The sequence below is a fragment of the Schistocerca serialis genome, chromosome 9 (assembly GCF_023864345.2).
Source record: "Schistocerca serialis cubense isolate TAMUIC-IGC-003099 chromosome 9, iqSchSeri2.2, whole genome shotgun sequence".
NCBI classification, from domain to species: Eukaryota; Metazoa; Arthropoda; class Insecta; order Orthoptera; family Acrididae; genus Schistocerca; species Schistocerca serialis.
The window spans coordinates 294,871,847-294,897,228 of NC_064646.1; the positions used below are offsets into that span (position 1 = coordinate 294,871,847).

Genomic DNA, 25,382 nt, shown 5'->3' on the forward strand with positions numbered 1-25,382 from the left:
CTTGAAAACACAAACTCTGCCACCTCAGTCCAACAAGGGCTGTTGGCCTCCTACTCGATTTCGTGAGCTCCAGGTCGCTCCACGAAAATATAAAACCATGAGGCATTCCAGTCAGTCAGTATCTGGAACAGAATGTAAGCCATCATTGGCTGTTTCCTGTTCCCATTTGTAGAGCTAGTGTTGCTGATGCGTTCTAGCAGGCCTTTTAGAAATTACTCTGCAAAGTGTGTTGAAGATACCAGTTGTGCTAGGGAATCGTTCTTTAAGTCGCCCAATCGGCTTCGACTACCGCCCATAAGGGACGGTAATGCAAAAGACCTCGCCCCTTACAGCCGGAACATGTCCGAGGCGATCACTAAGCGTATGTTACAGTATGTGTAGCGGCTACCTTACTTTGTGAAACTTTCTAACGATTCCAAACTAGATGATACTCTCCTTAGCTTCTCCACGGACCTCCGTGATAGCGTCCAGGTTTGTATGTACCTTAGATCGTCAGTGGACAATGTAAAACCTCTTGAAACTAATGGCCCTCGTTATCGTCCGTAATCAGTTCTGGAATCAAGTGTGAGAATGATGGCATGATGGCTTTTGGCACATTAATTTGAATTCCGTTGGGTTTTTGCTGAATATGTGTGTATAAGATAAGATACGGCACTGATTTTAAAGTCTTGAGGACTGTTCAAATTCTCTCTCTCTCTCTCTCTCTCTCTCTCTCTCTCATATATCCCTATCCCTGTTTCTTTTCCTTTTCATGTGCATAAATATATGTTTTGTGAAACATTGAGTCGTTTTATAAGGACAAAAGAAAGGTAGCCAAGAATCCATCGATGAGATGTTTCCCACTTTGTACCGTTTGAGAAGTAAAGTAAGTACGCGGATAGTTTAGGACGTGCACATTAACATTACTGGTTGATCTTGATGCAATTTGAATACAAATAACGTTTATTCAGAGAAAACTGTCGTCCTGTCATTGCTGTAAAATACTTTTACGTTTTTACGATAGTTATTATTTCCTAAATATCTCGTGTACAGTCAGCGAAAGTAAGACTAAATGTATTTCTTGTCGAGACTCATGGTAACGATCTTCAGTTGTGAGTAGTTCAAAAATGACTGTTCACTATACGGGACAAGTCTTTCTTAAACTTTCTGGATGTTCCACGCTGATTGTGAAGCATGAAAATGCTATTTGTGGCGTTTTGAATCGCGAATAGTGTACAATTTTTAATCTTGCGATAACCATTGCGTTCTTTTTTGGTTCTACACTTTCTCATACTGTGTGTACCACAGTACTAAACGTATTTTATCTTTAAACATCTGCTCAGCCAGCCATTCGGAGGTTGCAGGTGTATTATGTTCCAGCATGGAGTTCAGTTCACACTTATTCACACTTGAATCAGACAAATAACGGATTACGCATTGCTGAAGGATCCTATAGAATTCCACTATACACCCTAGTGAGGTTTAATAAATTCACAAAGGCTGTAGCAGTCCCTTGCGTTTTCAACTGGTGTGGTTTATTCCATTCCCTCTGTATGTGATTCTGTTCAGTGTTCATGAAATTACGAATCTGCGAAATAGGCGTACTGCCAACAGTACACACGGTTTCTCTGTTAGGAACATGCTGCGCGGTCCCTTTGGTGTTCCCAAAACGAGGCTGCACAATGGTTGTGTTCGCTGGTGCGCCTACTGCTCCAGCAGAAATCACAGAGTGCAAAAGATTGTCTTCAGTGGAGGAACGACAAATTGCTTTCATAGTGTATTACTGAATGCTGAAACTTCAAGTAGGATTCTAGGTAACTGGAATACAGAGGCCAGAAGAAGATGGATTGAAGTGATTACTTAATAACCGTTTTAACGTTGACGAAGGCTGGAAATCGTATTATGTTCTTCTTATTATTATCATCATATTACGTTCCTTCTCAGCAAATTGTAATCGTACAAGGACGAAACAGATATCGATAGAAAGGTTTTTTAACCAGCTTCTGACAGTGCATACGGATTTAGCGCTAAAACTTTCTTGTTGTGGGCAATTTTAACAGAAGAGAATTTCAACTACCATAGGCAAAAGGGCATCATAGATACCGGGTTCTTGCCCATATTTTGCGAAACTAACTTATTAATCATAAATAAGGAACTCCCTTTGCATATTGTCTTACTACAAATACCATTTTATATTTTTAAGGACTTATTAACTGGGTAATTTGTGTACAGCATTATTATAGATAATAACCGTGACCGCTGCGGTAGTGCATTATTTCTGCCCGTCGTACAATTTGATTTTTGTAAACAAATATACTTTCCGAAGCAACAAACACACTAGTCCTTATCGCCTTAAATTGTGATTTACATGTTGCTACTACGGCCTAACGTGGTTCCTGTAATTGGAAATGTTTGTCGAGTTAAAGCCTGATCTGTCTGTCGTACAAGGCGGAATAAACGTTCCGACGACGGTTCAATCCCGCGTCCGGCCATCCTGATTTAGGTTTCCCGTGATGTCCCTAAATTGCTCAAGGCAAATGCCGGGATGGTTCCTTTGAAAGGGCACGGCCGACTTCCTTCCCCGTCCTTCCCTAATCCGATGAGACCGATGACCTCGCTGTTTGGTCTCTTCCCCCAAACAATCCAATCCAAACGTTCCGAATGCAAAACACATGGACACATTTTTTGACAAAAATATGCGTTTGCAATTGGTGCTTCTGTAGCGCACTTACGTATTGCTACTGCAGCATTAAGTACGAAGCACAGTTAAAATCTCGAAATACAGTTCGAGGTTGTGGTGTCCGTAGTGGTATACTACGTTCTAACCTCTACATTTCGCAGGGACAAACTCTTCAAAGTGCAGGACTGTACGAGGGTGGTTTGAAAGTTCTCGGAATCACCACGAGAGGTCAGCGCCATTGCGACGAGTTGGTCACGTGATATTCATTTGGACTGTTGCCTGTAAACACGTGCCACGTCAGTGATATTGGAAGACAGCTGTGGCGGTGACGTGGCTGTGTTGCGAAGATGGACATAATCGAGATTCGAGCAGTGATTAAGCACTTCGTACATAAAGGTATTAAATTAAAGGACATTCATGTCTATTTCCAGAATAAACTGGGAGACTGCTCCTTCATATTCAACTGTTGCCAAGTGGACAAATGATTTTAAATTTTGTCGGGAGAGCTTAGATGATATTCCGCGCAGTGGTCGGCCAAGATGTGTCGCTACCCCAGAAATGATTACAAAAGTACACAAAATGGTCATATAGGATTGCCGATTGAAAGTGCGCGAAATTGCTCACGCTTGCCAGATGTCATCTGAAAGGGTATATCACATATTAACTGAAGAATTAGAAATGAAAAAAATTATCTGCAAGTGGGTGCCGCGCCTCTTGACGCTGGATCAAAAATATGTGCCGTCACCATGGCAAAATTACACAAACTGAGGTATGAATTGTTGCCACACCCGCCTTATTCGCCTATTATGGCTCCGTCAGACTTCCATCTCTTCCCAAAACTGTAAATTTTTCTTGGTGGACGAAGATTCACTTCAAACGAAGAATTGATAGCCAGAGTTGAAAACTATTTTGCAGGCCCGGAGGAAACTCATTTTCGAGAGGGGATCAAGACATTGGAACATCGTGGGACCAAGTGCATTAACCTACAAGGAGACTACATTGAAAAATAAAAAGTTTCAGTGATAGAAGTACTTTTTTTTCTATTCCGTTCCGAGAACTTTTTAAACCACCCTCGTATTTACCAAATCCTGTCTTTGTTCACATACAATTTACTTTGCTTTTTTCAGGGTAACTGAATCAACTAACATTTTTTACGCCTAAAAGAAAACGAAAAAGAAATAGTACACGAAGATTATATTCTTACATCATATATCTTTTACATTGAGGTATTGTAATGCTCTGTAAAGAATTTTGTTCAAAATTATGTGCACTGAAATGTAAATACAACGACGTATCATAAATTCAAGTTTATTATTTCACGTGGTCCGATTCATTTTTACAGACGTTTTCTCTTCATTGCCACAACTACACTTATCCCAACGACTACACTTGTTCTATATACTGTCATTATTGAAAACTATGAAAGTGCGAACATTTCGCACGAATCCTCTATTCACTATCTTACGGGAATCTTACCATAAAGAGCAGGGGGGAGAGGGGGGGAGGCAGTATTCCATCGAATTTTGAGAAGTTACCTCCCGAGACTAGGTAAAGAATGTTTTACCAGACTCTCACGTGCCACCTAATGTGAAATTCGCCCTCCTGTAGAGCTTATTGGCGACTGATGTTGCTGCCGTTACTTGGGTACATCGAGGCTTCCTCGTTGCCTTACACTTTCCGCCACACACTGTACGGTTGTTGGTGGAGACGAAATGCGGTCACTCTACCACGGACAATAAAACAATGCAAATTAAGACAGCATATTTCATTTTTCGTAATGAAGGTCGTTGGCGTTGATGCAGGTGATGGTGGTGGTCCTCTTCGCCTAAATGTTAAAAGATGAATCTTCATTGAGGAAAACATGACTGTTTAGGTAATTATCCTGTATAACATGAAATGACCGCATAACTATATACATTTATCGTCTAACCGACTTATAGAAGATTTTTATTACTTATCTGGAATACTTAACACTTTTGTTGTTCAGGGTCAGTTGTAATTTTTCGCAGCAAATAGAAGTCTGTGTGGTGCGAAAGTGGCGGCTGAGCATAAACCGTTAGTGTGAAGTCTTCCACATAATAACTAAACAAAAGTTTTATTTCGGCTATACGATAAATCACACAAATTTAAAGGTTGTCGGTTCAACTAAATACTAGGGATCACTATTGGGAACAACTGAAATTGGAACCATCAAATGGAAAATGTTGGGAGGCGTTTTATTGACAGAACATCTTATAAGATGTAACAGATTTACTAAAGGGAGAGCTTACCTTACGCAAGTTCCTTCTTGGGAGTATTGCTGCGCGGTATGGTATCCTACGGCATAGGACTGACGGACATCGAAAAAGTTCAAAGAAGGGCAACTTGTTTGTATGATGGCGAAATTGTGGAGAGAATCATGGAAATAAGTGAGATGGGATGGCAGACAAAGGCGTTTTTCACTACAACGAAATCTCTCACGAAACTTCAATCACTGACTTTCTCCTCAGAGTGCTACAATATTTTGTTGACCATCTTAATAGGAGAAATCGCGAAAACATTTAGCTATGCAGTTTTCTACGAGCTTTTCATTAGGGAAATAATACGAAAATGGTTTGTGAATTCTGTCCCAAACACTTCAGCGTGATGCAGAGTAGCCATGTAAATATAGATGTCGAACACTGATAGACTATAAGATTTTAGATATTGCTAGGTTTTGTGCTTTCGTGAAAAATATTCTAAATAGCGTAATGCGAATCATAAGAACTACTCATGTGAAAGTGATCCCAGTGGTTCTCGGAACACTGGCAGCAGTGCCGCAAGAGCTTCAGTTGAAAACCATTGGCGCTGGTGACACAACCATTTGCAAGCTGTAAACAGCCACTTTACTGGGATATGTCAAGCATTTCTGGACTCTTGGGGAGTGTCTGACTAGTGACAAAATACGAAATCCAGCACAGTGATCCCATGCCCCGTGTTTACATTAAAAAATAATAGTAATAATGACGATGACGTCGGTTAGAGGCTTCAATGGGTGTGGAACTCCTGAGGGTTGCAGCCATTGGTAAGGAAGAAAAACCTTGTGCGTCCGGCACTGGTTCTAGACTTTTGCGAACATTCGTGTTACTGCTGTAGATAACTGAGAAGAACCGATACTTTTCGAAGTATAATGCGCGATAAAAAAAGAGCTGTACAAGTAGTAGTAGTAGTAGTAGTAGTAGTAGTAGTGACCTAAGTTCGGAAGAGCTATACGCATGAATCCAGCACAAAAATGTTGAATTTCGGTAAGTGTGCAGGCACGCACTTCCATATAGTCTATTGAATGAAACCTTACCGTTTTACATTCCGACAAGATGATGCTAGTGAGTCACAGATCAGGTAACGATGCAAATTACCATAACAAAGATAAGCATATTTTAATCCAGAACAGCACTAACGACTATTTATTATCACAGTAAGAAAGAATGAATGTGTACAGTGTCTAGTTGACGAATGAGGTAACAAATAGAGTCGTAAATGAATGTTTCGATAAAACTGACGTCGTTCGAAAGGAGTTGGCAAATGCCGACTTTTCACTGTGCATTTTTGCACGATCAACTGTTACAGCCTCGCGGAGTGGCCGCACTGTTAAGGCGCCATGTCACGGATTGCGCGGCCCCTCCCGCCGGAGGTTCGATCCTCCCTCGGACATGGTTGGGTGTGTTGTTCTTGGCATAAGGTAGTTTAAGTAGTGTGTAAATCTAGGGACCGATGACCTCAGCTGTTTGGCTCCTTAGGAATTCACACACATTTGAAAATTTTTGACTGTTGGATAACTATCGAAAATCATAAGAAGGAAGAAAGAAAAGTCAATCGGAAGCTACTCATCACGTCAGTATTTTCACGTTGACCGCCTCAGTGGTACTAAAGTGAGATCCTTTGGCGCTTTGAGTATCAAGCATTAGTGCGTTTAGAAACCTTGGAAAAAAATATCCCGTCAGTCCAAAAAAAAAAAAAAAAAAAAAAAAGCGTAGATATTGCATTAAAACATGGCAAGATAGTTACGATGGTAGCTTTAATGCTTCAGGTGTTCTACATGTAGTATATTCATACTTGAGTACAGAACGTTCATACAACTATTGACAAACTCAGAAAGTCCTCCTTGGGATGTTGTTCAACTCGCACATCACATTTACACGTTCCTCGGTCTTGGCAAACCGTCAGAGACCCACTCTGCACTTTGTTTTTGTGTGGTAGGATCGTACTCATAATGCCAAGTCTCGTAATCAGTGTTTCTTTCTTTTTCCACGCGTCGGTGTTTTTATTGGGGAGTCGAGGCGTGCAGGACAAACCTTGCACACACTTTTCTCTTATTCTAAGCATTCTGAGGAATGTCTCGAAAACTTAATTTATAGAGACGTTGCTCAGTTTTTATTTGTGACTTGACGACGTTGACACACTACGGCCGGTCGTCTACTCTTTAACACTGCCTGCTCATAACTGACTGGTCGAATACACATTTGTTGTTGTCAGTTCAAGCTGCCACCGTAGTTAACTGTGCTGATGTCTGTTTTACGCCACGAGTAAAGGCAGTCTCAGAAATTTTTTGGACGGACGATTTAGAAGTTATCCGACGTTGAGTATAGTTCTCGCCGGAAAGTAAATAAATTTAATCCTCTCTAGCTCTTCTCGCTTGTTTACAGCTGTTGAAGAGCACGAAATGTTACGGAGTTGTTTGAGTCATGCATGACCGTCACGGAAATGTTGAAAAACCAGAATTGGCAGGCCATGAAGATCGATGTGATTTATCCAGCCGACGTCTACTTACAATTTTTCAAGAACCATTATTAAGTTAGGAATTTAGGAATGTTCTTCAGCTCTCTACGCATGGCTCCCGTAGGGACATCGAAGACGAGTTTCACTAATTCCCGCTCGCACCTGGCATTCTACCAGTCATGTTTGCCGCGCTCCGTACGCGACTATGACGGGGAAAAAACCGTAACATAGTACACTGCTGATTATCCCGCGTTGCACGTCTCATGGTGTTAAGCAGAGCGTGCAGGATGCGCGATACAAAATGTTACCGACCTTTGTCATTTTCCGTCTGTCGGGCTAAAATAGTCCACACTCGTCAGCGAAATCGAAATTACCGTCCCCCCATTTTTTTTGCCCTGAACAGGCTTTCTAGGAAAGCGACTGTCCGTTCTTGTCGTTTCTCATGAGTTTAGTGTGATGACATTTAATGACTTTGGTACAGAAGCGACGTAAGAATACTATCCTTTAACTATCGGGCTAGAAGGAAGCTTTCCGGCTTGGTGCAGCGTAATAAAGTAAATCAAATTAGTTTTTCTTTTTTTTTTTTTAACCGTGATATTTCAAATAGTCATGTTCTGTGTGTTTCGTTCAGAGAGATAAATTATAACACATGGGTATTATAAATTCTTTATTTTGGTTTATTGCCAACAGAGATTTATCCAAATTGGGTGAAGGTTTGTAGGTAGCCTGCTCCTGTATTTTTAACTGGTGCCAAAATGAAGCCACAGAAATCTTGCATTATATGCGTAAATCTTAAAATCCATGATTGCCAAGAAAGTAAATACAAACTAAAATCGGTTTTTCTGACATCTCCTTTTAAATGTAAGTCACTGTGGTGTTAAGTGATTTGTAAATGCCTAGAGTTTAGCCACACAGTTTAACGAAACATGTTTGCGTAAGCTGTACAAAGACTCGAAGATGGTTTCGAAAACATGATCTGTGGAAGAAACGGGCTGAATAGAATATTTGGTGATACGAGCATATGAGAAGAGAGAGTTCGGTACGTTTTGCACGAAAAGCTATACACGAGAAACCATTGTGTAAGAAAGATACCGCATTTGTAGAACGTTCGCCACAAATAAATTTGAAAAAAAAGTTTGTCAGCCATATTAGGTCCGGCTTAAAAATATCCAACTTAAGTTTCTGCGGATTTGTTGTAGTGAATGAGATGCGAGTCCATCAGTTCGTGAGAGACTCAGAGCAATGGAAACGATGGGTGAAAGCTGGTGTCAATGATAAATTTACAAAAGAAAAAAGAGAAAAATTGGTAATCGGCGAAAGCCACTCAGGTGTTGTGAACCAACGCAGTGGAGATACAAAGAAAAAATACGCGAGAATCTGGGCTTGAAGTTAAACTGACTTTCCTCAGAACAATGCATTTACACACAGTGTCACTTTGTCCGTTGTCAAAGTGAAGCATTTGAATTGTTGGAACATCTACTTTATTTACAACATTTGGTACGGTCTGACTTCCACCGTGTAAAATAAATTTGTGACTGGTAAACGTTATGCCGAAAAGTGAGGTTAGACAGTTACATTGATCTTCTTCCAGCACCATACGCCAGGGCTGGAATGTTCTCACCGAAAAATTGACAAAGTGTGTTGGCCTGATGGGACTTCATAAAAATAAGTGCATTTTTGACAAGGAAAACAGAGTTCTGGTAGCAGATCGACACTTCCCACATCGCCCTCGTAGCTCTTAGGTGAATACACCGTCCCGTGTGAGGATTAGTACAGCAAGGCTTGAAAATAAGTGATTTGTTACCACTGATGATAAGACTACTTGTCAGCGACTTGTAAGCGCAATCTCAGCTGCGATACTACCTACTCGAAACTGCTACGTAGTGGTCCGCTGAGGTGGACTTTCCCCGCAGCAGAATACCTCGAGAGGAACTGATCTGATCTCGGCGACCTCGCCCGCCCGTTATCTCGGACACGCGACGCAGGGGTTTCCCGTTCCAGAGGCGTGAGGAAGCCGGTCGCACGATAGTCCGTATTAGTCCCGGGAGGACCAAACGTGAAGCGTGCGTCCCGCGAGAAGCTGTTAGTTGCGCTCCGCCAGAGCTCGTTTGCACCGAAGCGTTTATAAAGTGAGGTACGTGCCAGGCATTGCTTACCACACACCGTCTAAGACTCTTAAGTGCTCAACGTATTACGCAAATGAAAATTTAAAAGTTGAGGAATTTTAGTACATCATTTAAACTTCGTTAAGGGGGAAATGTCCCCAATTTTGTTTCTCATGACGTATTTCTTAAGAGTTTGAATTTGGTGACAATATCAGTCAACATTTCTCTTACACGCACTATTCTTCTACATTTCCGTCTCGTTCTGTGGCCTTCCGAGAGGATTGTATAAGAGCATATGTTCCCTGTTGGTAAAAGCTCTTGCCCTGTGCTCGTTGCCGTGTCTTCACGCATGGAATAGGCTCTCATCATCTTCAAAGTGTATTCCACATAGAGAATCCTCAAGTGACCCAAACAGATGGAAGTACGAGGGCGCCAGGTCTGGGTTGTAGAGAGAATGAGGCAATGACGTCCAACGCAATTTGGAGTGTGTGCTTGGGTTCTGAGACTGTCCAATATTGCAAAATAAATATTGAAGACAAAATTCAACTTGTTCTAATTACAACCTAAAGTGTACAAATGATATTTACCTTCAGAAATGATGTTGAGGCTGTGGGCGCGATATTGAGCAAACTAATAGAATTTGTGTAGGCGGTCAGCTGGCAGATCGTAATCTTCTGGTAGGAGGCTGGTAGGGCACTCCCAATAGCACTGTCTTATTCATGGCAGCGTTTGCGTCGACGTGTCAGCAGATCACACGAGTGCTTCATGGATGTAGCTCATACATTTTCATTCCGTAAAAGCGCTACCAGTAAGTGTTACAGTTCCTGTATTGTTTTGCGAAGTGACGAAATTTTGCAAACAAAGTAACTGAAGACGAACGAATCGAAGACAACGTAGAAACGAGACGAGCACAACTAAGACAGCATTTACCGCGCTGAGTACACTCGTGTTCAGGAAAAAAAGCAGCACGACTACAGATAGGACATTCATATTCACAGGACGTGTACATTAGTATGCTCTGCAGAAATAATTAACATTTCAGTCATCTCTATTCATCATGTGTTCTGTTGCCTAGTAGCCACAGGTTCTGCTACGGGCCCTGATAACTTGTTCCAAGCGTGTTGACATCGACGCATATAAGGCACGAATGGCGCCCTGTGTTATAGCCATCCGTGTTGCATTCACCTAGTTGCAAAATTCATCTGTGGTGCTTGGCATTGGGTCACAACGCTGCACCCGTCGTTTCACCATAGCCCACACATTATCGATTGATGACAGATCTGGTGATCTGGCGGGCCAGGGCAAAAGGCTGACTGACATCCCGTGACACCAAGAAGGCAAGTGTTCGTGCAGCAGCATGTGTTCGTGCATTATCTTGCTGGAAAATGGCGTCTAGGGTGTGAGCAGAAAGGGTATGACTGCGGATCTCAGGCTGTCATTCACGTAGATCACACTGATCGGTGCCCTGGACACGCACCAAGTGTGATTTGTGGCTGTACCTAATAGCACCGTATGTTGGCGCCGTGTGTCTTGTGCGAATGCAGTCACTGAGATGCCGCTTCCCCCGTCTCCCGCGAACCAAAATGCGACCATCATTTTGAAACAAACGGAACCTGGATTCGTCCAAAAACACTATCTGATGCCATTGCTTTCCCGAATTATGTCGTTCTATACACCATTGCCGTCCAGCAAGTTTCTGCACGTTTGCCAAAGGTAGTGGACGACGCGCGCGTAACACATACCGTAACAAACGGCGACGAACTGTCATCCCCGATACTGTGCGATGTGTTACACTGTTGCGCCAGAACCGAGGAAGACGCAGATTTGTCCTGCAGTGCCATTTGGATGAGATGTCGATCTCCTGGGGAGGGGTGGGGGAGGGGGGGTGCGACCTGGCCCATCTCGTCGTATTCTACGGCCTTCCGTGTACCATTCTGCACACAATTGTTGCACTGCCGAAACAGCTCGTCCCACACGCAGCCGTTTTCCAGATGGATGCACCATATTTTTTCATGCCAATAATGCGCCCTCTTTCAGGCTCACTGATTTGACGGTATGGTTCGCGAGGCATCCTGCACGTCTGCTGAAATCACACTGATCCATTACCTTTGGTTTATAGCAACAACGAGAGCTGCAAGCAAGTACTACCGGTAGGTGGTATTGCTCCGTGATATCGATGTTTACCTTGAACCCGTGGGCCGCAATGGTTCAAATGCTGATCATTTCTGCAGAACATGCTAATGTACATGTCTCGTGAATATGAACGTCCTATCTCTAGTTATTCAAGGTGTTCGGTATGTTTTCTGAACATGAGTAGTTCACTCGTATCAGACATAGGCCTTAACGGTAGAAAGTAATGGCTGAGAAGGTAATGTGGAATTTATCATTTTATGAACGTGAATTATGGACCATAAGAAAAAAGCAAGAAGAGAAATTGGGCGTTTGAGATGTAGTATTACAGGTTGATACTGAAAATTAAATAGACTGATAAGAAATTAGGGTCTCTGCAAAATCAGCGAGAGGAGGGATTTGTGCAAACAACTAACAAGACCGGCTGGGTGTTGCATATTTGTAAATACATCGCTGAATAACTTCCATCAGGCTTGAACAGGGGCAACAGTTACAGCCAACAGAAATTGGAATATATACGAGGGCGTGCTGAAAAGTAATGCCTTCGAATTTTTTTCTGTGAAAAACTCCTGAAGGTTTTTAAATGAAACAAGTTTTATTAATATTCTACATCTTTATTCTTCATGTTTACTTCCCAACAAAGTTACCATGGAGACGAACACATTTCTCCAAACGAGAGACCAGTTTGTTGATACCATCACTGTAGATTGTTTGACTGTTGACTGAGCAGCCACCTCACCTTTGCTTGCATCCCTTCATCACTACGTAAGTGAAGTCCTTGAAGGTGTTCGTTAAGTAGTGGAAATATGGAAATCCGATGGAATCAAGTTGGGGCAGTATGGAGGATGACGGATGACAGTAAACTCAAGGCGTAGTGTTCTTGCAGATGTTGCATCGCTCATGTGTGGGCTGGCATTGTCTCGTGTGGATGAATTCTTCGAATTCGTGCTTCCAGTTTTCCACAGGATAAAAGCACGCTATTTCTCACGCGCCGACATAGTTAAGTCGCACACTGCTATATTACACGGTGCAGTTCAGATCCCTCTAGCGGCAGTGTGTTAAAATTTGCGTCACCAAAGTGGGAAAGTCGACCGCGTAATTTGCATGACTTATCTCAACCAATATTAAGAAGAGAATAAAAAAATTCGTGATCATTACTTTTCAGCACACCTTCGTAGAAAAACTTCAACTTTCTTAAAAACTACAGAGCGGTAAACCGAAATAGGTGCGCACATGCATGAAATATTTTATCCAAACCTGTAACCCATATTAGCGCCCCCTCCCTCCTCCCTTGTTACCAGTTACAATTTAACCCTCGGTTTACGCTTTGACTTCTAGAACTGCTGTCGAAATATTTCGTATTGATACCTACATCACACACAGTTTACGCTCTCAAACATCTGCTTATCGACATTGCTCTTTCATTGTTGCATTTCGACCACTTATTACTTCCAGAGGCAAGCAAATGATTCAGATGCATTCAACGATACCACATTCCAAACCACATGAGACACATCGAACTCGCAGCCCGCGGGGTGACTGGCAGCGACTCGGTAATCTACTTTGTATCATTGCCAACCGCAGCTACCAGCTCTTCCGTTTAGAAGCCGCAAAAATTCGTGTGCTCGTAAAGAGGTTTACCGGTCCGAAAGCGTTCTCTCAGCAAATAGGCGAAAGCACTACTTCTGCGATCGCGTCGCATAAGCCGTGTACTTCACATGACAAAAAAAAGCTTTATTGTGTTAATAAGTCTGTGTATCATATGTTCAAGCCAGCACTACATGTCAACTTTTAAGTGGGTAAACTGACGTTAAGTGGTATCGCTACATTATTGTGCCCCATTCTCTACTCATTGCCACGCTGATAAACTTGAAGATAACACGGGAAATCGCAACAGAGCGTATCATTATCCAGTTACAGTCAGTTGTGTGAAAAGTTTAATAATTATGTTTTGTGGCCTTTGATTAGATAAAATGTCTTCTTTCTTTCCACGAGCAAGGCCGTCAGTGATTGGACACTTGTTACGTTGCACTATCCTGAGTAGTAAAGCAGTTTTCTTACTAGCTGAAGCCGGCCGAAGGTTCGAATCCTGCCTCGGGCATGGATGTTTGTGATGTCCTTAGGTTAGTTAGGTTTAACTAGTTCTAAGTTCTAGGGGACTAATGACCTCAGCAGTTGAGTCCCATAGTGCTCAGAGCCATTTGAACCATTTTTTACTAGCTGAAGAAGTTTCCCCTCGACAATTCCTTCCATTCTGTAGGAGAATTTCTGTTATTCTAAAGTGTAAAAAGGTGGTGGATAGAAATTACTTTATCTGTATGAGCATATTAACAAATTAATTTGCGATGTGAATGTAGAATGACTCGTTCCACGTCATTACGATTTGTCGTGCAAATGATCCATGGAACATAAAACTGATGACACTCCTTACATAAATTGCCAGTTTATGGCATGGACATTTGTTTATAAATTCCTGTGTTGTTCATGCAGTAGTGGCAGTATAGAGTTTTATGGTTAAAGCGCATTGTGATGCGTGACCAAAATACAGTTAAAGAATTTGATAGTGTCGTATCTCTCTTTCGTGCTGACTTTCTGTTGAATGCCACTTCTCAGCGCTCGCCGTTATCTTTCGGAGGAAAAAAAAAGCCACCTCTGGTTCCAAAAACTTTCGATAGTTTCCTTTGTATCACCGAAAAATTTAAGTATCTAATAAGGCGAAGACCCTAGTAACACGTCTCTAAATTTTCTGAACGTTTGCCTCCATAGCTGAGCGTTTAGCGTGTCTGACACCAGTGCCGAGGTCATCGGTTCAATATCTGGTTTTTCCGGGATTTATTCCTTTGTTGGTCTGAAACGGGTTGCACTCAACCTCGTGAGGCTCACTGAGGGCTCTTCAAATGAAAAGTTGCGGTCGCAAGGTGTGGAAAGTTGACAACTGACGGAAGAGCGATGCCCGTCCGCACAGCTCGCCAATGACGCCATTCGGCAGAGAATATCAGCGATCTGTCAGCATCGCGAGGTCCTCTGCACCTGATGGCGAAGCTACTATTTTCTTTCTTCAGACCCACGTGATGGGGATCACAAAAGTCTCCAAAAACATGTCAAAAGGTGTGGCTCCCTTTCTGAATTATTCCAGATACCCAAAATCTTAAAGAAGCCCTCTATACAGCCGATTTCACAGGCTCGTTTCATGTCATACTATTATTCCTGTACATTTGATAATTGTGGCAGACCATAGATTTGTCTCTTAATGTTTTAACGGAATACCATCGTATTTTTCCTGATGTGTTTTTTTGTTTTGTTTTTTATTCCGGTTACGTCCACTTTCGTGCATAGCAGCAATTTACGAACTTGTAATGGAATTCGTTAAAGCCACGCAAAACTTGCGCGGTACATTAATTCGTATACATATATTTTGAACATTTTGCATTCATATCACGGCACTTTATAGTACTTTCTAGCTCACCTCAGTATTCTTGAGAGACGTCGGCGGTGAAAATGTTTGTCAGTATTCACTCATGGAGAGTAGATACGCTACGTCACTACGTATTTACCAAAAACATCACTTCCATGGTTCGTCGCTTTCCTCCTCCTCTCGTAACTGGTTAATAACTGTTATAATTCAGTTCGACAAGAGTATGCCAATCTTTATTCCCTATTTCTCCTCGTTATCTTTCGGTCGCTGTTAGCGGCCAGTTGAAACCGATCTGAATGGTAATTTGAGGATTCATTGTGTGTCGCAGGTCCTGATGTCCCTGGATCCTTGGTCGCTGCCGCCCAAAGATGGCCTGTACGACCCTGTTAACGAAAAAGATGCGTGTGGCGTTGGCTTCATCGTCGCCATCGACGGTCGCCGCTCGCACAAGGTAAGCGCGCGCTCTCTCTGTGTGTGTGTGTGTGTGTGGGGGGGGGGGGGGGGGGAGGGGGGGGATGTGCAGGATAGTGTTACTTACACATCGATAAAACATCGATTAATCGATGTGCCGACTCCATCGGTAACCGGTTTAACTTACGATAGTCAAACAGTTTATAATGTAATTCTTCTTTAATAGACGCGCGAGAAATTGTCGGATCTTACTGCATCCATGGCGTGTGGAGTGCAGAGGGAAAATAGATTGCATGCAGGTATATAGTCAACATCAAATATGGCGGCGCCTCAACCAGTCTACGCTGTTTATATACTATGTTGTCAATAGATTGACCGCTGTGGGGGAGGGGACGCGTGAGAGGGAATTTTCTTGTTTGTGTTCCAGTGATGACAGCCCACGGTCGTGCGCATCTCATACCGATCAGATACTTACAGTAAATAACACGGATTTACCAATCCGCATGATACAGATTGTCATCTTCAGGTGTATGAGCATACTTACTTGTAACAAGGAATACGAATGTAAATAAGGCTGTTGTAATACAACGTAGTTAGTAGAAGAAAAAATGAAATTTTAAAGATTTGCTAAGCGTTTGCAATTGTACTGCATAATGCATGTTAAAATAAATGATATTATTTATCATCGTTATTAATTAAACACTCTCCGTATTACCCTCTTCTGTTTCTGAGTTCACTTTGCACGTACAAGTGTTTTCAGTTGGACAAGTTAATGTATAAGGTGATTCTAAAACACAAAATATCGATGCAATCCTAACACCCCTGCGTCTCTGCTGCTTTTGTAGAAGCACAAATATCGTTCATAAGTAGGTTACCTGTGTTGTGTTCGATTCTCGGAGCTTGTTCCTTCAAATGGCTCTGAGCACTACGGGACTTAACATCTGAGGACATCAGTCCCATAGAACTTAGAACTACTTAAATCTAACTAACCTAAGGACGTCACACAATCCATGCCCGAGGCAGGATTCGAACCTGCGACCGTAGCAGTCTCGCGGTTCTGGACTTAAGCCCCTAGAACCGCTCGGCCACCGAGGCCGGCGCTTGTTCCTTCAAGGACGCACCAGTTCCCGCAAAATTGAATATAGTAAAAGCACAGCCTGTCGAGTGTAATGTTTTCTATTTGTATGGTGGCTGCACATAATCATTAAAATGTACAGCTGCATTTACATGCTATCTGCTTTCACAGTACTGCAATGCATATTCATAAGTCGATCGGGCGAAATATGAAGGTTACAACGTATGAGACAAAACTAACCTCTTCTTGCAAAGAGTTGGTGAATGTCCGGGAATGTTTCTATAAAAACTCCTAATCCTGTAGATATTTCTTAAGCTCCTGCACGTTAATGATGAAACCCCTTGTTTGAAACTTGTGAAGCGGGTGAATTATCTCACTATTGTTTTCACTTTTTTATTTTTTTCGAGTTTACAGCATTCTGAGATCTGATAAACAATTGTGTAGCCCTTCGGGGTATCGTAGGTGGTGACAGTGTGCGAACAATGGTTTCTTCGCCACTCATTTCGTTATTTGAACCCGACACAGCCAGGGGATTATTCTTCGCCACGGAACTACAGTGCTACAGCTGTTGAAATAGCTGTCGTTGGCAACAGAGTCAGAGCACCGTCGCCACGAAGTGTTGCGAATGGTGCCGACATGAAACGATCAGTACTTTTCGCGCGCCACTGGCTGTCTATGGGCCGAGGAAATCCCGCGCATCTAAGCTTGCTTTGTGTGTGTGAGAAGTGCATAAATACTTTTTCATTATTGTTCTGAAAAGAATCGTAAAAATACATCGCCTGTCTGGAATTTTTTCAAGAAAGTGGGGAATAATAGTTTGTGAAGTTAACCATCTGCAGTAGAGAATACAAACATTCGTGGAGTATAACTAATTTAAGAGACCACCTAAAAAAAGCATGGCGAAAAGTGTGAGGGATCAACTAGTGAGCTAGATGAAGTACAAGAGGTGCAACAAAAAAATTGAGAAGCTCTATTAAAAATTATTTTAACGTAAGTCAGTTCTACGACGCTAGTTCAAAAGTAAAGTGAGAACCTGATGCTCTTCATGCACAAATGATTGCTATCGATATGCTGCCGTACAGAACTGCCGACCATCAAGGTTTGAAAAAGTTTGTTCATGCCGTAGACAGCAGATATGAGTTACCAGATAAAACCGCTCTTAAGTGTTCACTGATCTGAAAACTATATGAGAAGATAAAAAGTAAGAGAAAGCTCTTACAAAACGTAATTTCTTTGAATGTCACAGCAGACATCTGGACAAGCAACGCAAATGGAGGCATACTGGCATTGATTTGCCACTTTACAATGGATATAAAATTAGTTTCACCCGCTCTAAAATGACAAAAATCGCAGGTCATTACATCGTAGAATCTATGGCACATGTAAGTAACATTTTTAAAATGTTTCTGCCCTTAAGTTGCCAATGCCGTACTGAGTCTCGGTTCATTTTTGTGATCGGTACACGTCACGTAGCCGTGGCTTGTAAAGTTTTGCTTGGCAGCTACGCCTCACTCTTTCCCACCCTCACCCGTCTTGTCGATCTTCTGAGGACGTCGTGTCATGTGTGTTCTGTTTTCGCACACTGCCAGCCTCAACAAATCATTGAATAATTGCGTTTCCCTAGGCTAAAATGATTTTCTCATTCATTAGTACACATAAGTAACATTTGAACGTGGATGTCTCTGTAATGCGTTATCTCAAAACATTGTTACTGCCGCGCGCCATTTATAGTGGGTTTACAAGTCCCCACAGCCTTACTTCTGCCAGTATCTCTGTAGGGCTGTGGGGACGGGGCGTGAGTCGTGCTTGGGTAGCTCAGACGGTAGAGCACTTGCCGCGAAAGCCAAAAGTCCCGAGTTCGAGTCTCGGTCCGGCACACAGTTTTAATCTGCCAGGAAGTTTCATGAAAAACAACCGTTTTCACAGCGTCTAGCACACCATACAAATACTGCATTTTTACATTTGTCACTGTAACATTACAGTATGAACCCCATAAGTGATCTGGAGCCAAGTTGCGAGATTTGGCCCGAGAAGTAACAAGACTATGAAAGCTGCCAGACGTACTGGAACTAAGGCACGCAGCTTTTTCACACGTCACTGCCTAACGCTGACAGGATATAGAACGGCTCGTGATAAAAGAAGAGAAAATGCGGCGCCTGATTGGCTTCGTGGAGTCTGTTGTTGATAGGCTTATCAACGTAGCAGGCAACACTTCCAGAACTGAAATTTATTTCTCGGATTCGGATAAGGAAGGAGCGAAGAGATTAACAGACTACTGACTGTAACTAATACCTACAATGGCTTCAGTACTCAACAGCACTGTGAAATCTCTCCAGTATGCTTTTGCATTACTCACAACTCGCTCAGAAAAATTACCCTATGTTTAAGTTAGAAATTTTCATCACTCTTGTTTGTAATTAGAACACTTTGTCAGATGAGTACTAGTGCATTTCATGCTTTCCGTCTGGTCACTTAAGAAGCGCGCGGTAGTGCTGGAATTTCTCGGAATATTATGTCGTTCTCTTTAAAAGTTAAATGACATCCGAAACTATATAGTTTCTTTGCTCGTCTCTTTTTACGTCTGAACTGCAACTGCTCACATCATTGCAATTTAGTTGGACCGCTAGCTGGCCAGTGCTGTCCAAATTTAATGCACTGGTAGAGCTGTTGCCCCGCGTTATCGCTCAGTCTGTGTGCGTGTAACACAGCATAAAACGTATCCTTATGATCATACTTGACCGTACTGGTCACAGCTCGGCTTCTGCGACACATGAAACGAAATCCAATGAGATTCAAGCAAACGCGGAAGAACACACAGCGTAATGCTTACATCAGATTTATTCTTATGATGAACGGATTATAGCATGCAGCGAACGTTGGTCTATCAATTGTCCATATGATTTTGAAACGCATCCCTGTCGGTTTTTGAGCACATTCTAAACTGATATATGAACAAGTCATAAAGTGATTTTTGGATGCGTGCATCGTGTACGTGATGTTCTGCCATGGGAATTCCCGTCGCATCTAGAAATAAAAAGCTTTCGTACAGACAAAAGGGGAAGGGACTGCACAAGCTGAGCCGAATAAACCGGAACCAGTGAATGTCAATCGCGGCTTATTTATGTGGTTAATTGAGTCTGCGAATGATAAGCTTTGTTATAATTACTAGCGAAATCCATAGATCCAGACCACCAGAATGGAAACAAACGACTAACAGGCGTAGCAGGTAAGTAAGATTACATATTATCGTCTCTGCGTATCCAAGAAAATGAAATTTTGACAGAAACTTTTTGCCAGATCGCCACATTACTAAGGGCCAGTTGTACAGTCCCCGTTCAGCAGCCGCGTAAGTTCTGTTCTCGGAACAGCGCGGAAAACGCGTCGTACGCACACGTAGTAACACCTAACCGGAGAATAAACGCAGGATAACTAAATTGGTGATTCCCGCTTTGTTAGCGAAGTTAACCGGAAAGAAAGTTTTCACAATGGCCGGAGTAGTTACAAAATTAGTGATGACATATTTGTTTGCGAGAACGATGAAGGAGAAGAAACTGAGAAACGGGGACATCACACAGTTTGCAGGACTATGACGATTCCAGATTTATATAAAAATTTAGTACTACTACTACGGTTCGATCTCCTGCTTGAAGAACTAGAGCATATGAATGAAATGTGAAACTGTTTCCTAAGGTAAAACTTTTTGCTTGAAGTAGGTCTAATAGGCATTTGATATTGGTACTTCCTGAATTATATTTTGTCTACATCTACATCTATACTCCGCGAGCCACCTTACGGTGTGTGGCGGAGGGTACTTATTGTACCAGTATCTGATCCCCCCTTCCCTGTTCCATTCACGAATTGTGCGTGGAAAGAACGACTGCTTGTAAGTCTCCGTCGTGTTATTTATGTAGATGAGGTAGGTAAAATGACCATTTGTGCCAAAACAGTTTCGCTTATTTGGCGTGTTACAGTTTCTGCAATATTAGAAAGGCCTATTTCGTTTTATCTAGCAGACAGTGACAAAGTAGACGTGATCAAATCGAGAAACCACACCAGTCTTGGGCACTATTCGTATTAACTGCCTTTTCAGTGTTAGACAACGACATTTTGAATTTTCATGTAACAAAACGTTTGACAAACTTAAATGAGGTAGTAGATTATTTCGCAGAAAGGAAAGCACCCATACTGTAGCAAGATTAGAGAGGAAAAAATACTGGGGCCTAAGGATTGAAGAAATGCGTACTGTCTGGCTTGTCTCTCGATTTTACTGCTTTTGTGTTTCTTACGTTTAATTTTGTGTCGCATAAAAGAGAAAGTTATTAGATATTAGACAATAGAGTGCGAATTTTCTGAAGAGTTCATGTGCTCACAGGTGTCAGATCTGGCGACCGTGGAGGGAACTCATGGGCCTTCTTCGTCCAATCCAATGCTTCGAAAAATTGTCATCCAGGAAAGCTCGTACGGCTAGTTGGTAGTGTGGTGACGCCCCGTCCTGTTGGTAGAAGACCTCTTCATCAGCTCCATAAAGCGCACGTATATCTGGCAAAATTGATGTACGTAACACTTCCAGGTACACTTCTCCAGTGACAGTAGCACAAAGAAAAAGGGTCCTACTAAGCCCAAATATGATAGTCCACACATGAACCCCTGGTAGATTGACCGCTTTATCCACATAAACATGCGGATTTTTCGGTGCCCAGTACACACTGCTACGCCGATTCACGTTTCCATTAAGTTTAAATTGTGCCTCGTCTTTCTACCCTACCTTAGTCACAAATTGTTCATCAGTTACGATTTGCTGATACCATTCGCAAAACTGGATTCGGCGATCAGTATCGTCATTAATCGCGTGCAATAATCACGGAATGTAAAGTTCCCACTTTACAGCTTTTAAAATTCTTTGTACACTTGTACTGCTAACCCACACTTTACGTGCATAGAGCATAGTAGACTTCCGTGGAGAATTAACGAACGGTTCTATCAAACTTGAAAAACCACTTCACAATACATTCTCGTTGCTCGAATGTCAAGCGTGCTCCAGCCATATTGTTTTCTCAGCACCGAGATGAAAGTAATAATATCTGTTGAGCCAACAGCACACTCGTAACTCAAGTTGAAAGACACTACCGATATCTCGATAGAGCCTGACAAAGAGTGTATACATTTTTCTGGCGGAACTCTTCAGAAAGATGTGCTCTACAAAATGAACACATTTTTGAACAACTGTTTTTTTTTTAAATTTTTACGTCCAATCTGAAATGATCGAGGGAGAGGAGGAGCGCCTCTGTCGAGTTTTTGCCCCATTCGGAAATATAGTGGATCCGGGTCTGGAGAGAAATGGTTATTCGAAGCCAAAAAGAACTTTTAAGAGCTATGAGCACTTGTTGAACAGGAGACATTTGTTTCATATTAGCGAAGATGAAAAAGTGCTCGTAGCTCTTAAGGTATGCATTTTAGAGCCTATGTTAACTGGATACTGTTGTTTCGAATCGTCGTTTCTGTCGTATCGCTGAGTATTGATCATTCCCCCTGGGAAACCTTATATACCAGTACACTTCACAGTGCGCCTAGCTTCGTGCCCAAACCCTTGCTTGGTCTGATAAGATCTGTTGATGCTTAGTCCAGCCGGCCGGGTTGGCCGAGCGGTTCTAGGCGCTACAGTCTGGAACCGCGCGACCGCTACTGTCGCAGGTTCGAATCCTGCCTCGGGCATGGATGTGTGTGCTGTCCTTAGGTTAGTTAGGTTTAAGTAGATCTAAGTTCTAGGGGACTGATGACCTCAGATGTTAAGTCCCATAGTGCTCAGAGCCATTTCAACCATTTGATGCTTAGTCCGCCATCACACCAGTATAGTGACGTAAAAGTCTCTTCCGAGTTTGCAGAAAACTGTTTTACAAAAAGAGTATCTTGTTTAACTCTTTTTTTATTTTACATTTTCTTTCCTTTTGATGTAACACTATCGAAGCTGTCCAAGATTTAGTTGATAATTGTGGACATTAGACTGCCTATTGAGCTCTGTAAGCACGAATTTCGCTGAAACGGAAAAACAGCCTTCTCGCAGCCTGTAATAGTATGATGGAGGTTCATGTGGGATGAAATGAAACTTACTTACATCTGCTATAAGCCGTACGGAAGAGTTTGAGAAGTTCTTGGAACAGGAAGTTCATTACATTTGGATCCCGTTGTTACCAATATCTGTGAGCGTATGCCACGCAGGAACCCCAGCGTCTAACATTTTGCGATTGACTGACGTATAGCGCCTTCGTTGTTAAGCAGATGTCTGCAGTGCACTAAGGGCCACATCAACTTTGCGACCAGAGGTGATCTTCTCTGTCCGGAACGAAAAAATCTTTTAAAAATTGTAAGTTATCGTGTGCGTTTTATCTGAAAAAAATAATCATACATAAAACAATTGTTTTGCGGATCGTATGCAGAAACCAAAGCTACAGTTTTGGTTGAAAATATTCAGTGTAAAATAACATTTTACAATATAATATTAAAATTATGAAAAGTCAACTACATTTAGAACATATACGCGGTTTTCCCTGCAATAGCCGTAATCCATCACATTTGCCGTGTTATCGGTTTCAACATGAAAGGAAACGCTTAATGAATATAGCACTACGATACGGTAACAAGTTTGTGAACCAAGGATTAAAGATACTGCTTTGCAATAAAATAATCTACCATTAATCACTGATTTATTGTTCTGAAAGTTTAGCGACGGAAATTTATTGGTGGTTGTGGCTGTACAGCTCCTGCGCAGCTGTAGATGTAAATCGCTGAGAGCAGCTTTACTACGCGATGCCATATTTCGTGGTGATGCTTGTGCGGTGCCACGTAATGTGTGACGTTGCCAGTTTAATTTTACGCCGTGGCCACGTGTGACGCTGTTCCTCTCACTGGCCATCCCTTTGGAGCCGCCAGTCACCGAAGCAGAGCCCGAGGTATTTTTGATTCAGAGGCCACGGTTAACGGCGCTGAGGTTTGTAGGCTTGCGAGTCTAGACGTAAAGCTCGCGTACGCAATCGTCGCCTATTTTTGAAACGTGGCTTCAGAAAGAAGGCTAGTTTATCTCTGAGCTGACCAAGGCCATGTTAAGGTGACAATCTGCGGACCGTTAAGAGGGAGGATAACGATCAATAGCGACCTCTGCGCAGTAGTGAGAGGCTCTTACATGCTCTACTCTTGTGGAATTATCGCAGTTCGATCTTAATCGATGTAAGCAAGTACATATTACGCCTGATTAATGCAATATTGGGTAATGTTAAACAATAATCGATAGGAAGTCGTGGAAAATTATTGACCATATACTCTGGCTGAATTGGAGCACAACAGAGCGCATTTTGTTTTGGAATCGGTACATTGAGATATATGGTAAAAAGTCTTACCGAACTACTGTAGCTTACCTTTTATTGTTAGTGACTGATTTGTTTTTTATCTGGTAGTGTCTGTTTCGTGGACATTAAACAAAATCGGGTATTACGATTTTCCCACGATTTACAACACCTGCGCGATTCCTGTCATCAAATTCTTGCCTAAGTGTGTTGAAAATCCACTCGTGGTTCTTATTCCGTGTGGGCAACATGGTGTCGCTGGTCTACTGTATCTACCTTTGTTTCTGTAAACTGACTCATGCTAGTTGTAAGGGGTGATCAAAAACTTACATTTGAGGGCGTTGCTGCAGCATATATGCAACATAGCGCGGCTCCGATGCGGGTCTAGAAGCACCAACGTTTAGGCAAGTGATTGGTGGTAGCATTCGTGTCCTTTTCGACGTTACCTGTCTTACCAAATGCGTCCAAATAGGAACAACGTGTTCTTATTTTCTTGCCTGTCGAAATACAAACACCCGTATGCATGAAGGTAGGAATGAAGAATGTGCATGGGCCATTATGCCCGTCGAGAACCAGCGTTGTGCAATAGTGCTGCTGCTGCTTCATAACAACTCACGTCCCCATGTCGCAAATGTAACGCATACGTTACGCCAGTTCAAATGGGAGACACTCGAGCACTTGCCCTGAATCCTGATCTCTCCACACCCAGTTATCACGCCTTCGGTCCCTTAAAAAATGTCTTGGAGGGTCGACGATTCCTGTTGTACCGGGCTATGGAGCAGGCAGTTACGAACTTCTTTACGTAGCAGAACACGATGTTTCCTCAAACAGGTGTCTTCAACCTGGTTTGTTGGTGAGATCGTTGCCTCATTGCCCACGGCGATTCTGCTTGAGTGGCATACAGATTGTGGACTGTACGGTCTTCGAACAGAAACGTTTTGCTCGCCCCGCATATTTCGAGTATGCTGTGTTTCGTTCGTCCCATGTCATCAGCTGGAAACAGGTTAAAGCGAGACCATTGCAGACATTTTAAGGAAAACATAGTCTGAAGGTACTGTTATTATGTCGAAGGCTCAAAACGAATTTTTTATGTGCGAAAATGTTCATGAAATGATACGCAGAGTTTATTTCACTCCCTGTTCTGCGCTCATAGGTTGCAAACCGCGCCTAGTACACGTCCACCGCTCGGGAGCCACAGCACAGTTGCGACACCTGAGGATGGGCCTATGAGAGCGCGAAACCGGTCGTGATAATAAAAGAAATTTACAACTGAAGCGGTATTTTCAACCTCTAGTTTAGTGAGTTCATCAAACTCAGTTTCAAGGGACTGATGGTTTGAATAAAGCTGAAGGAATAAAATAGTCGTAAGCAGAATATATTCGGCTTAAGAATACCTTTTTATTGCAGTCTGGGGAGAAGCTTTAAATATGCTAGTATATGTAAATAGATTCTTGCTATTTTAAAATAGTCATGTTTATTAAATCATAATACACTCCTGGAAATTGAAATAAGAACA

The 25,382-nt window shown here is 42.3% G+C and overlaps 1 protein-coding gene across 1 annotated transcript in view; it reads left to right on the forward strand.

Annotated features, from left to right (window-relative positions):
- The window catches only part of LOC126419846 (uncharacterized), a 360,616-nt gene that overhangs the window by 55,802 nt on the left and 279,432 nt on the right, over positions 1–25,382 (forward strand). The window contains 1 exon segment of the mRNA XM_050087100.1: positions 15,372–15,494. Within this exon segment, the coding sequence (XP_049943057.1) occupies positions 15,378–15,494 (117 nt within the window). The 5' untranslated portion in view covers positions 15,372–15,377.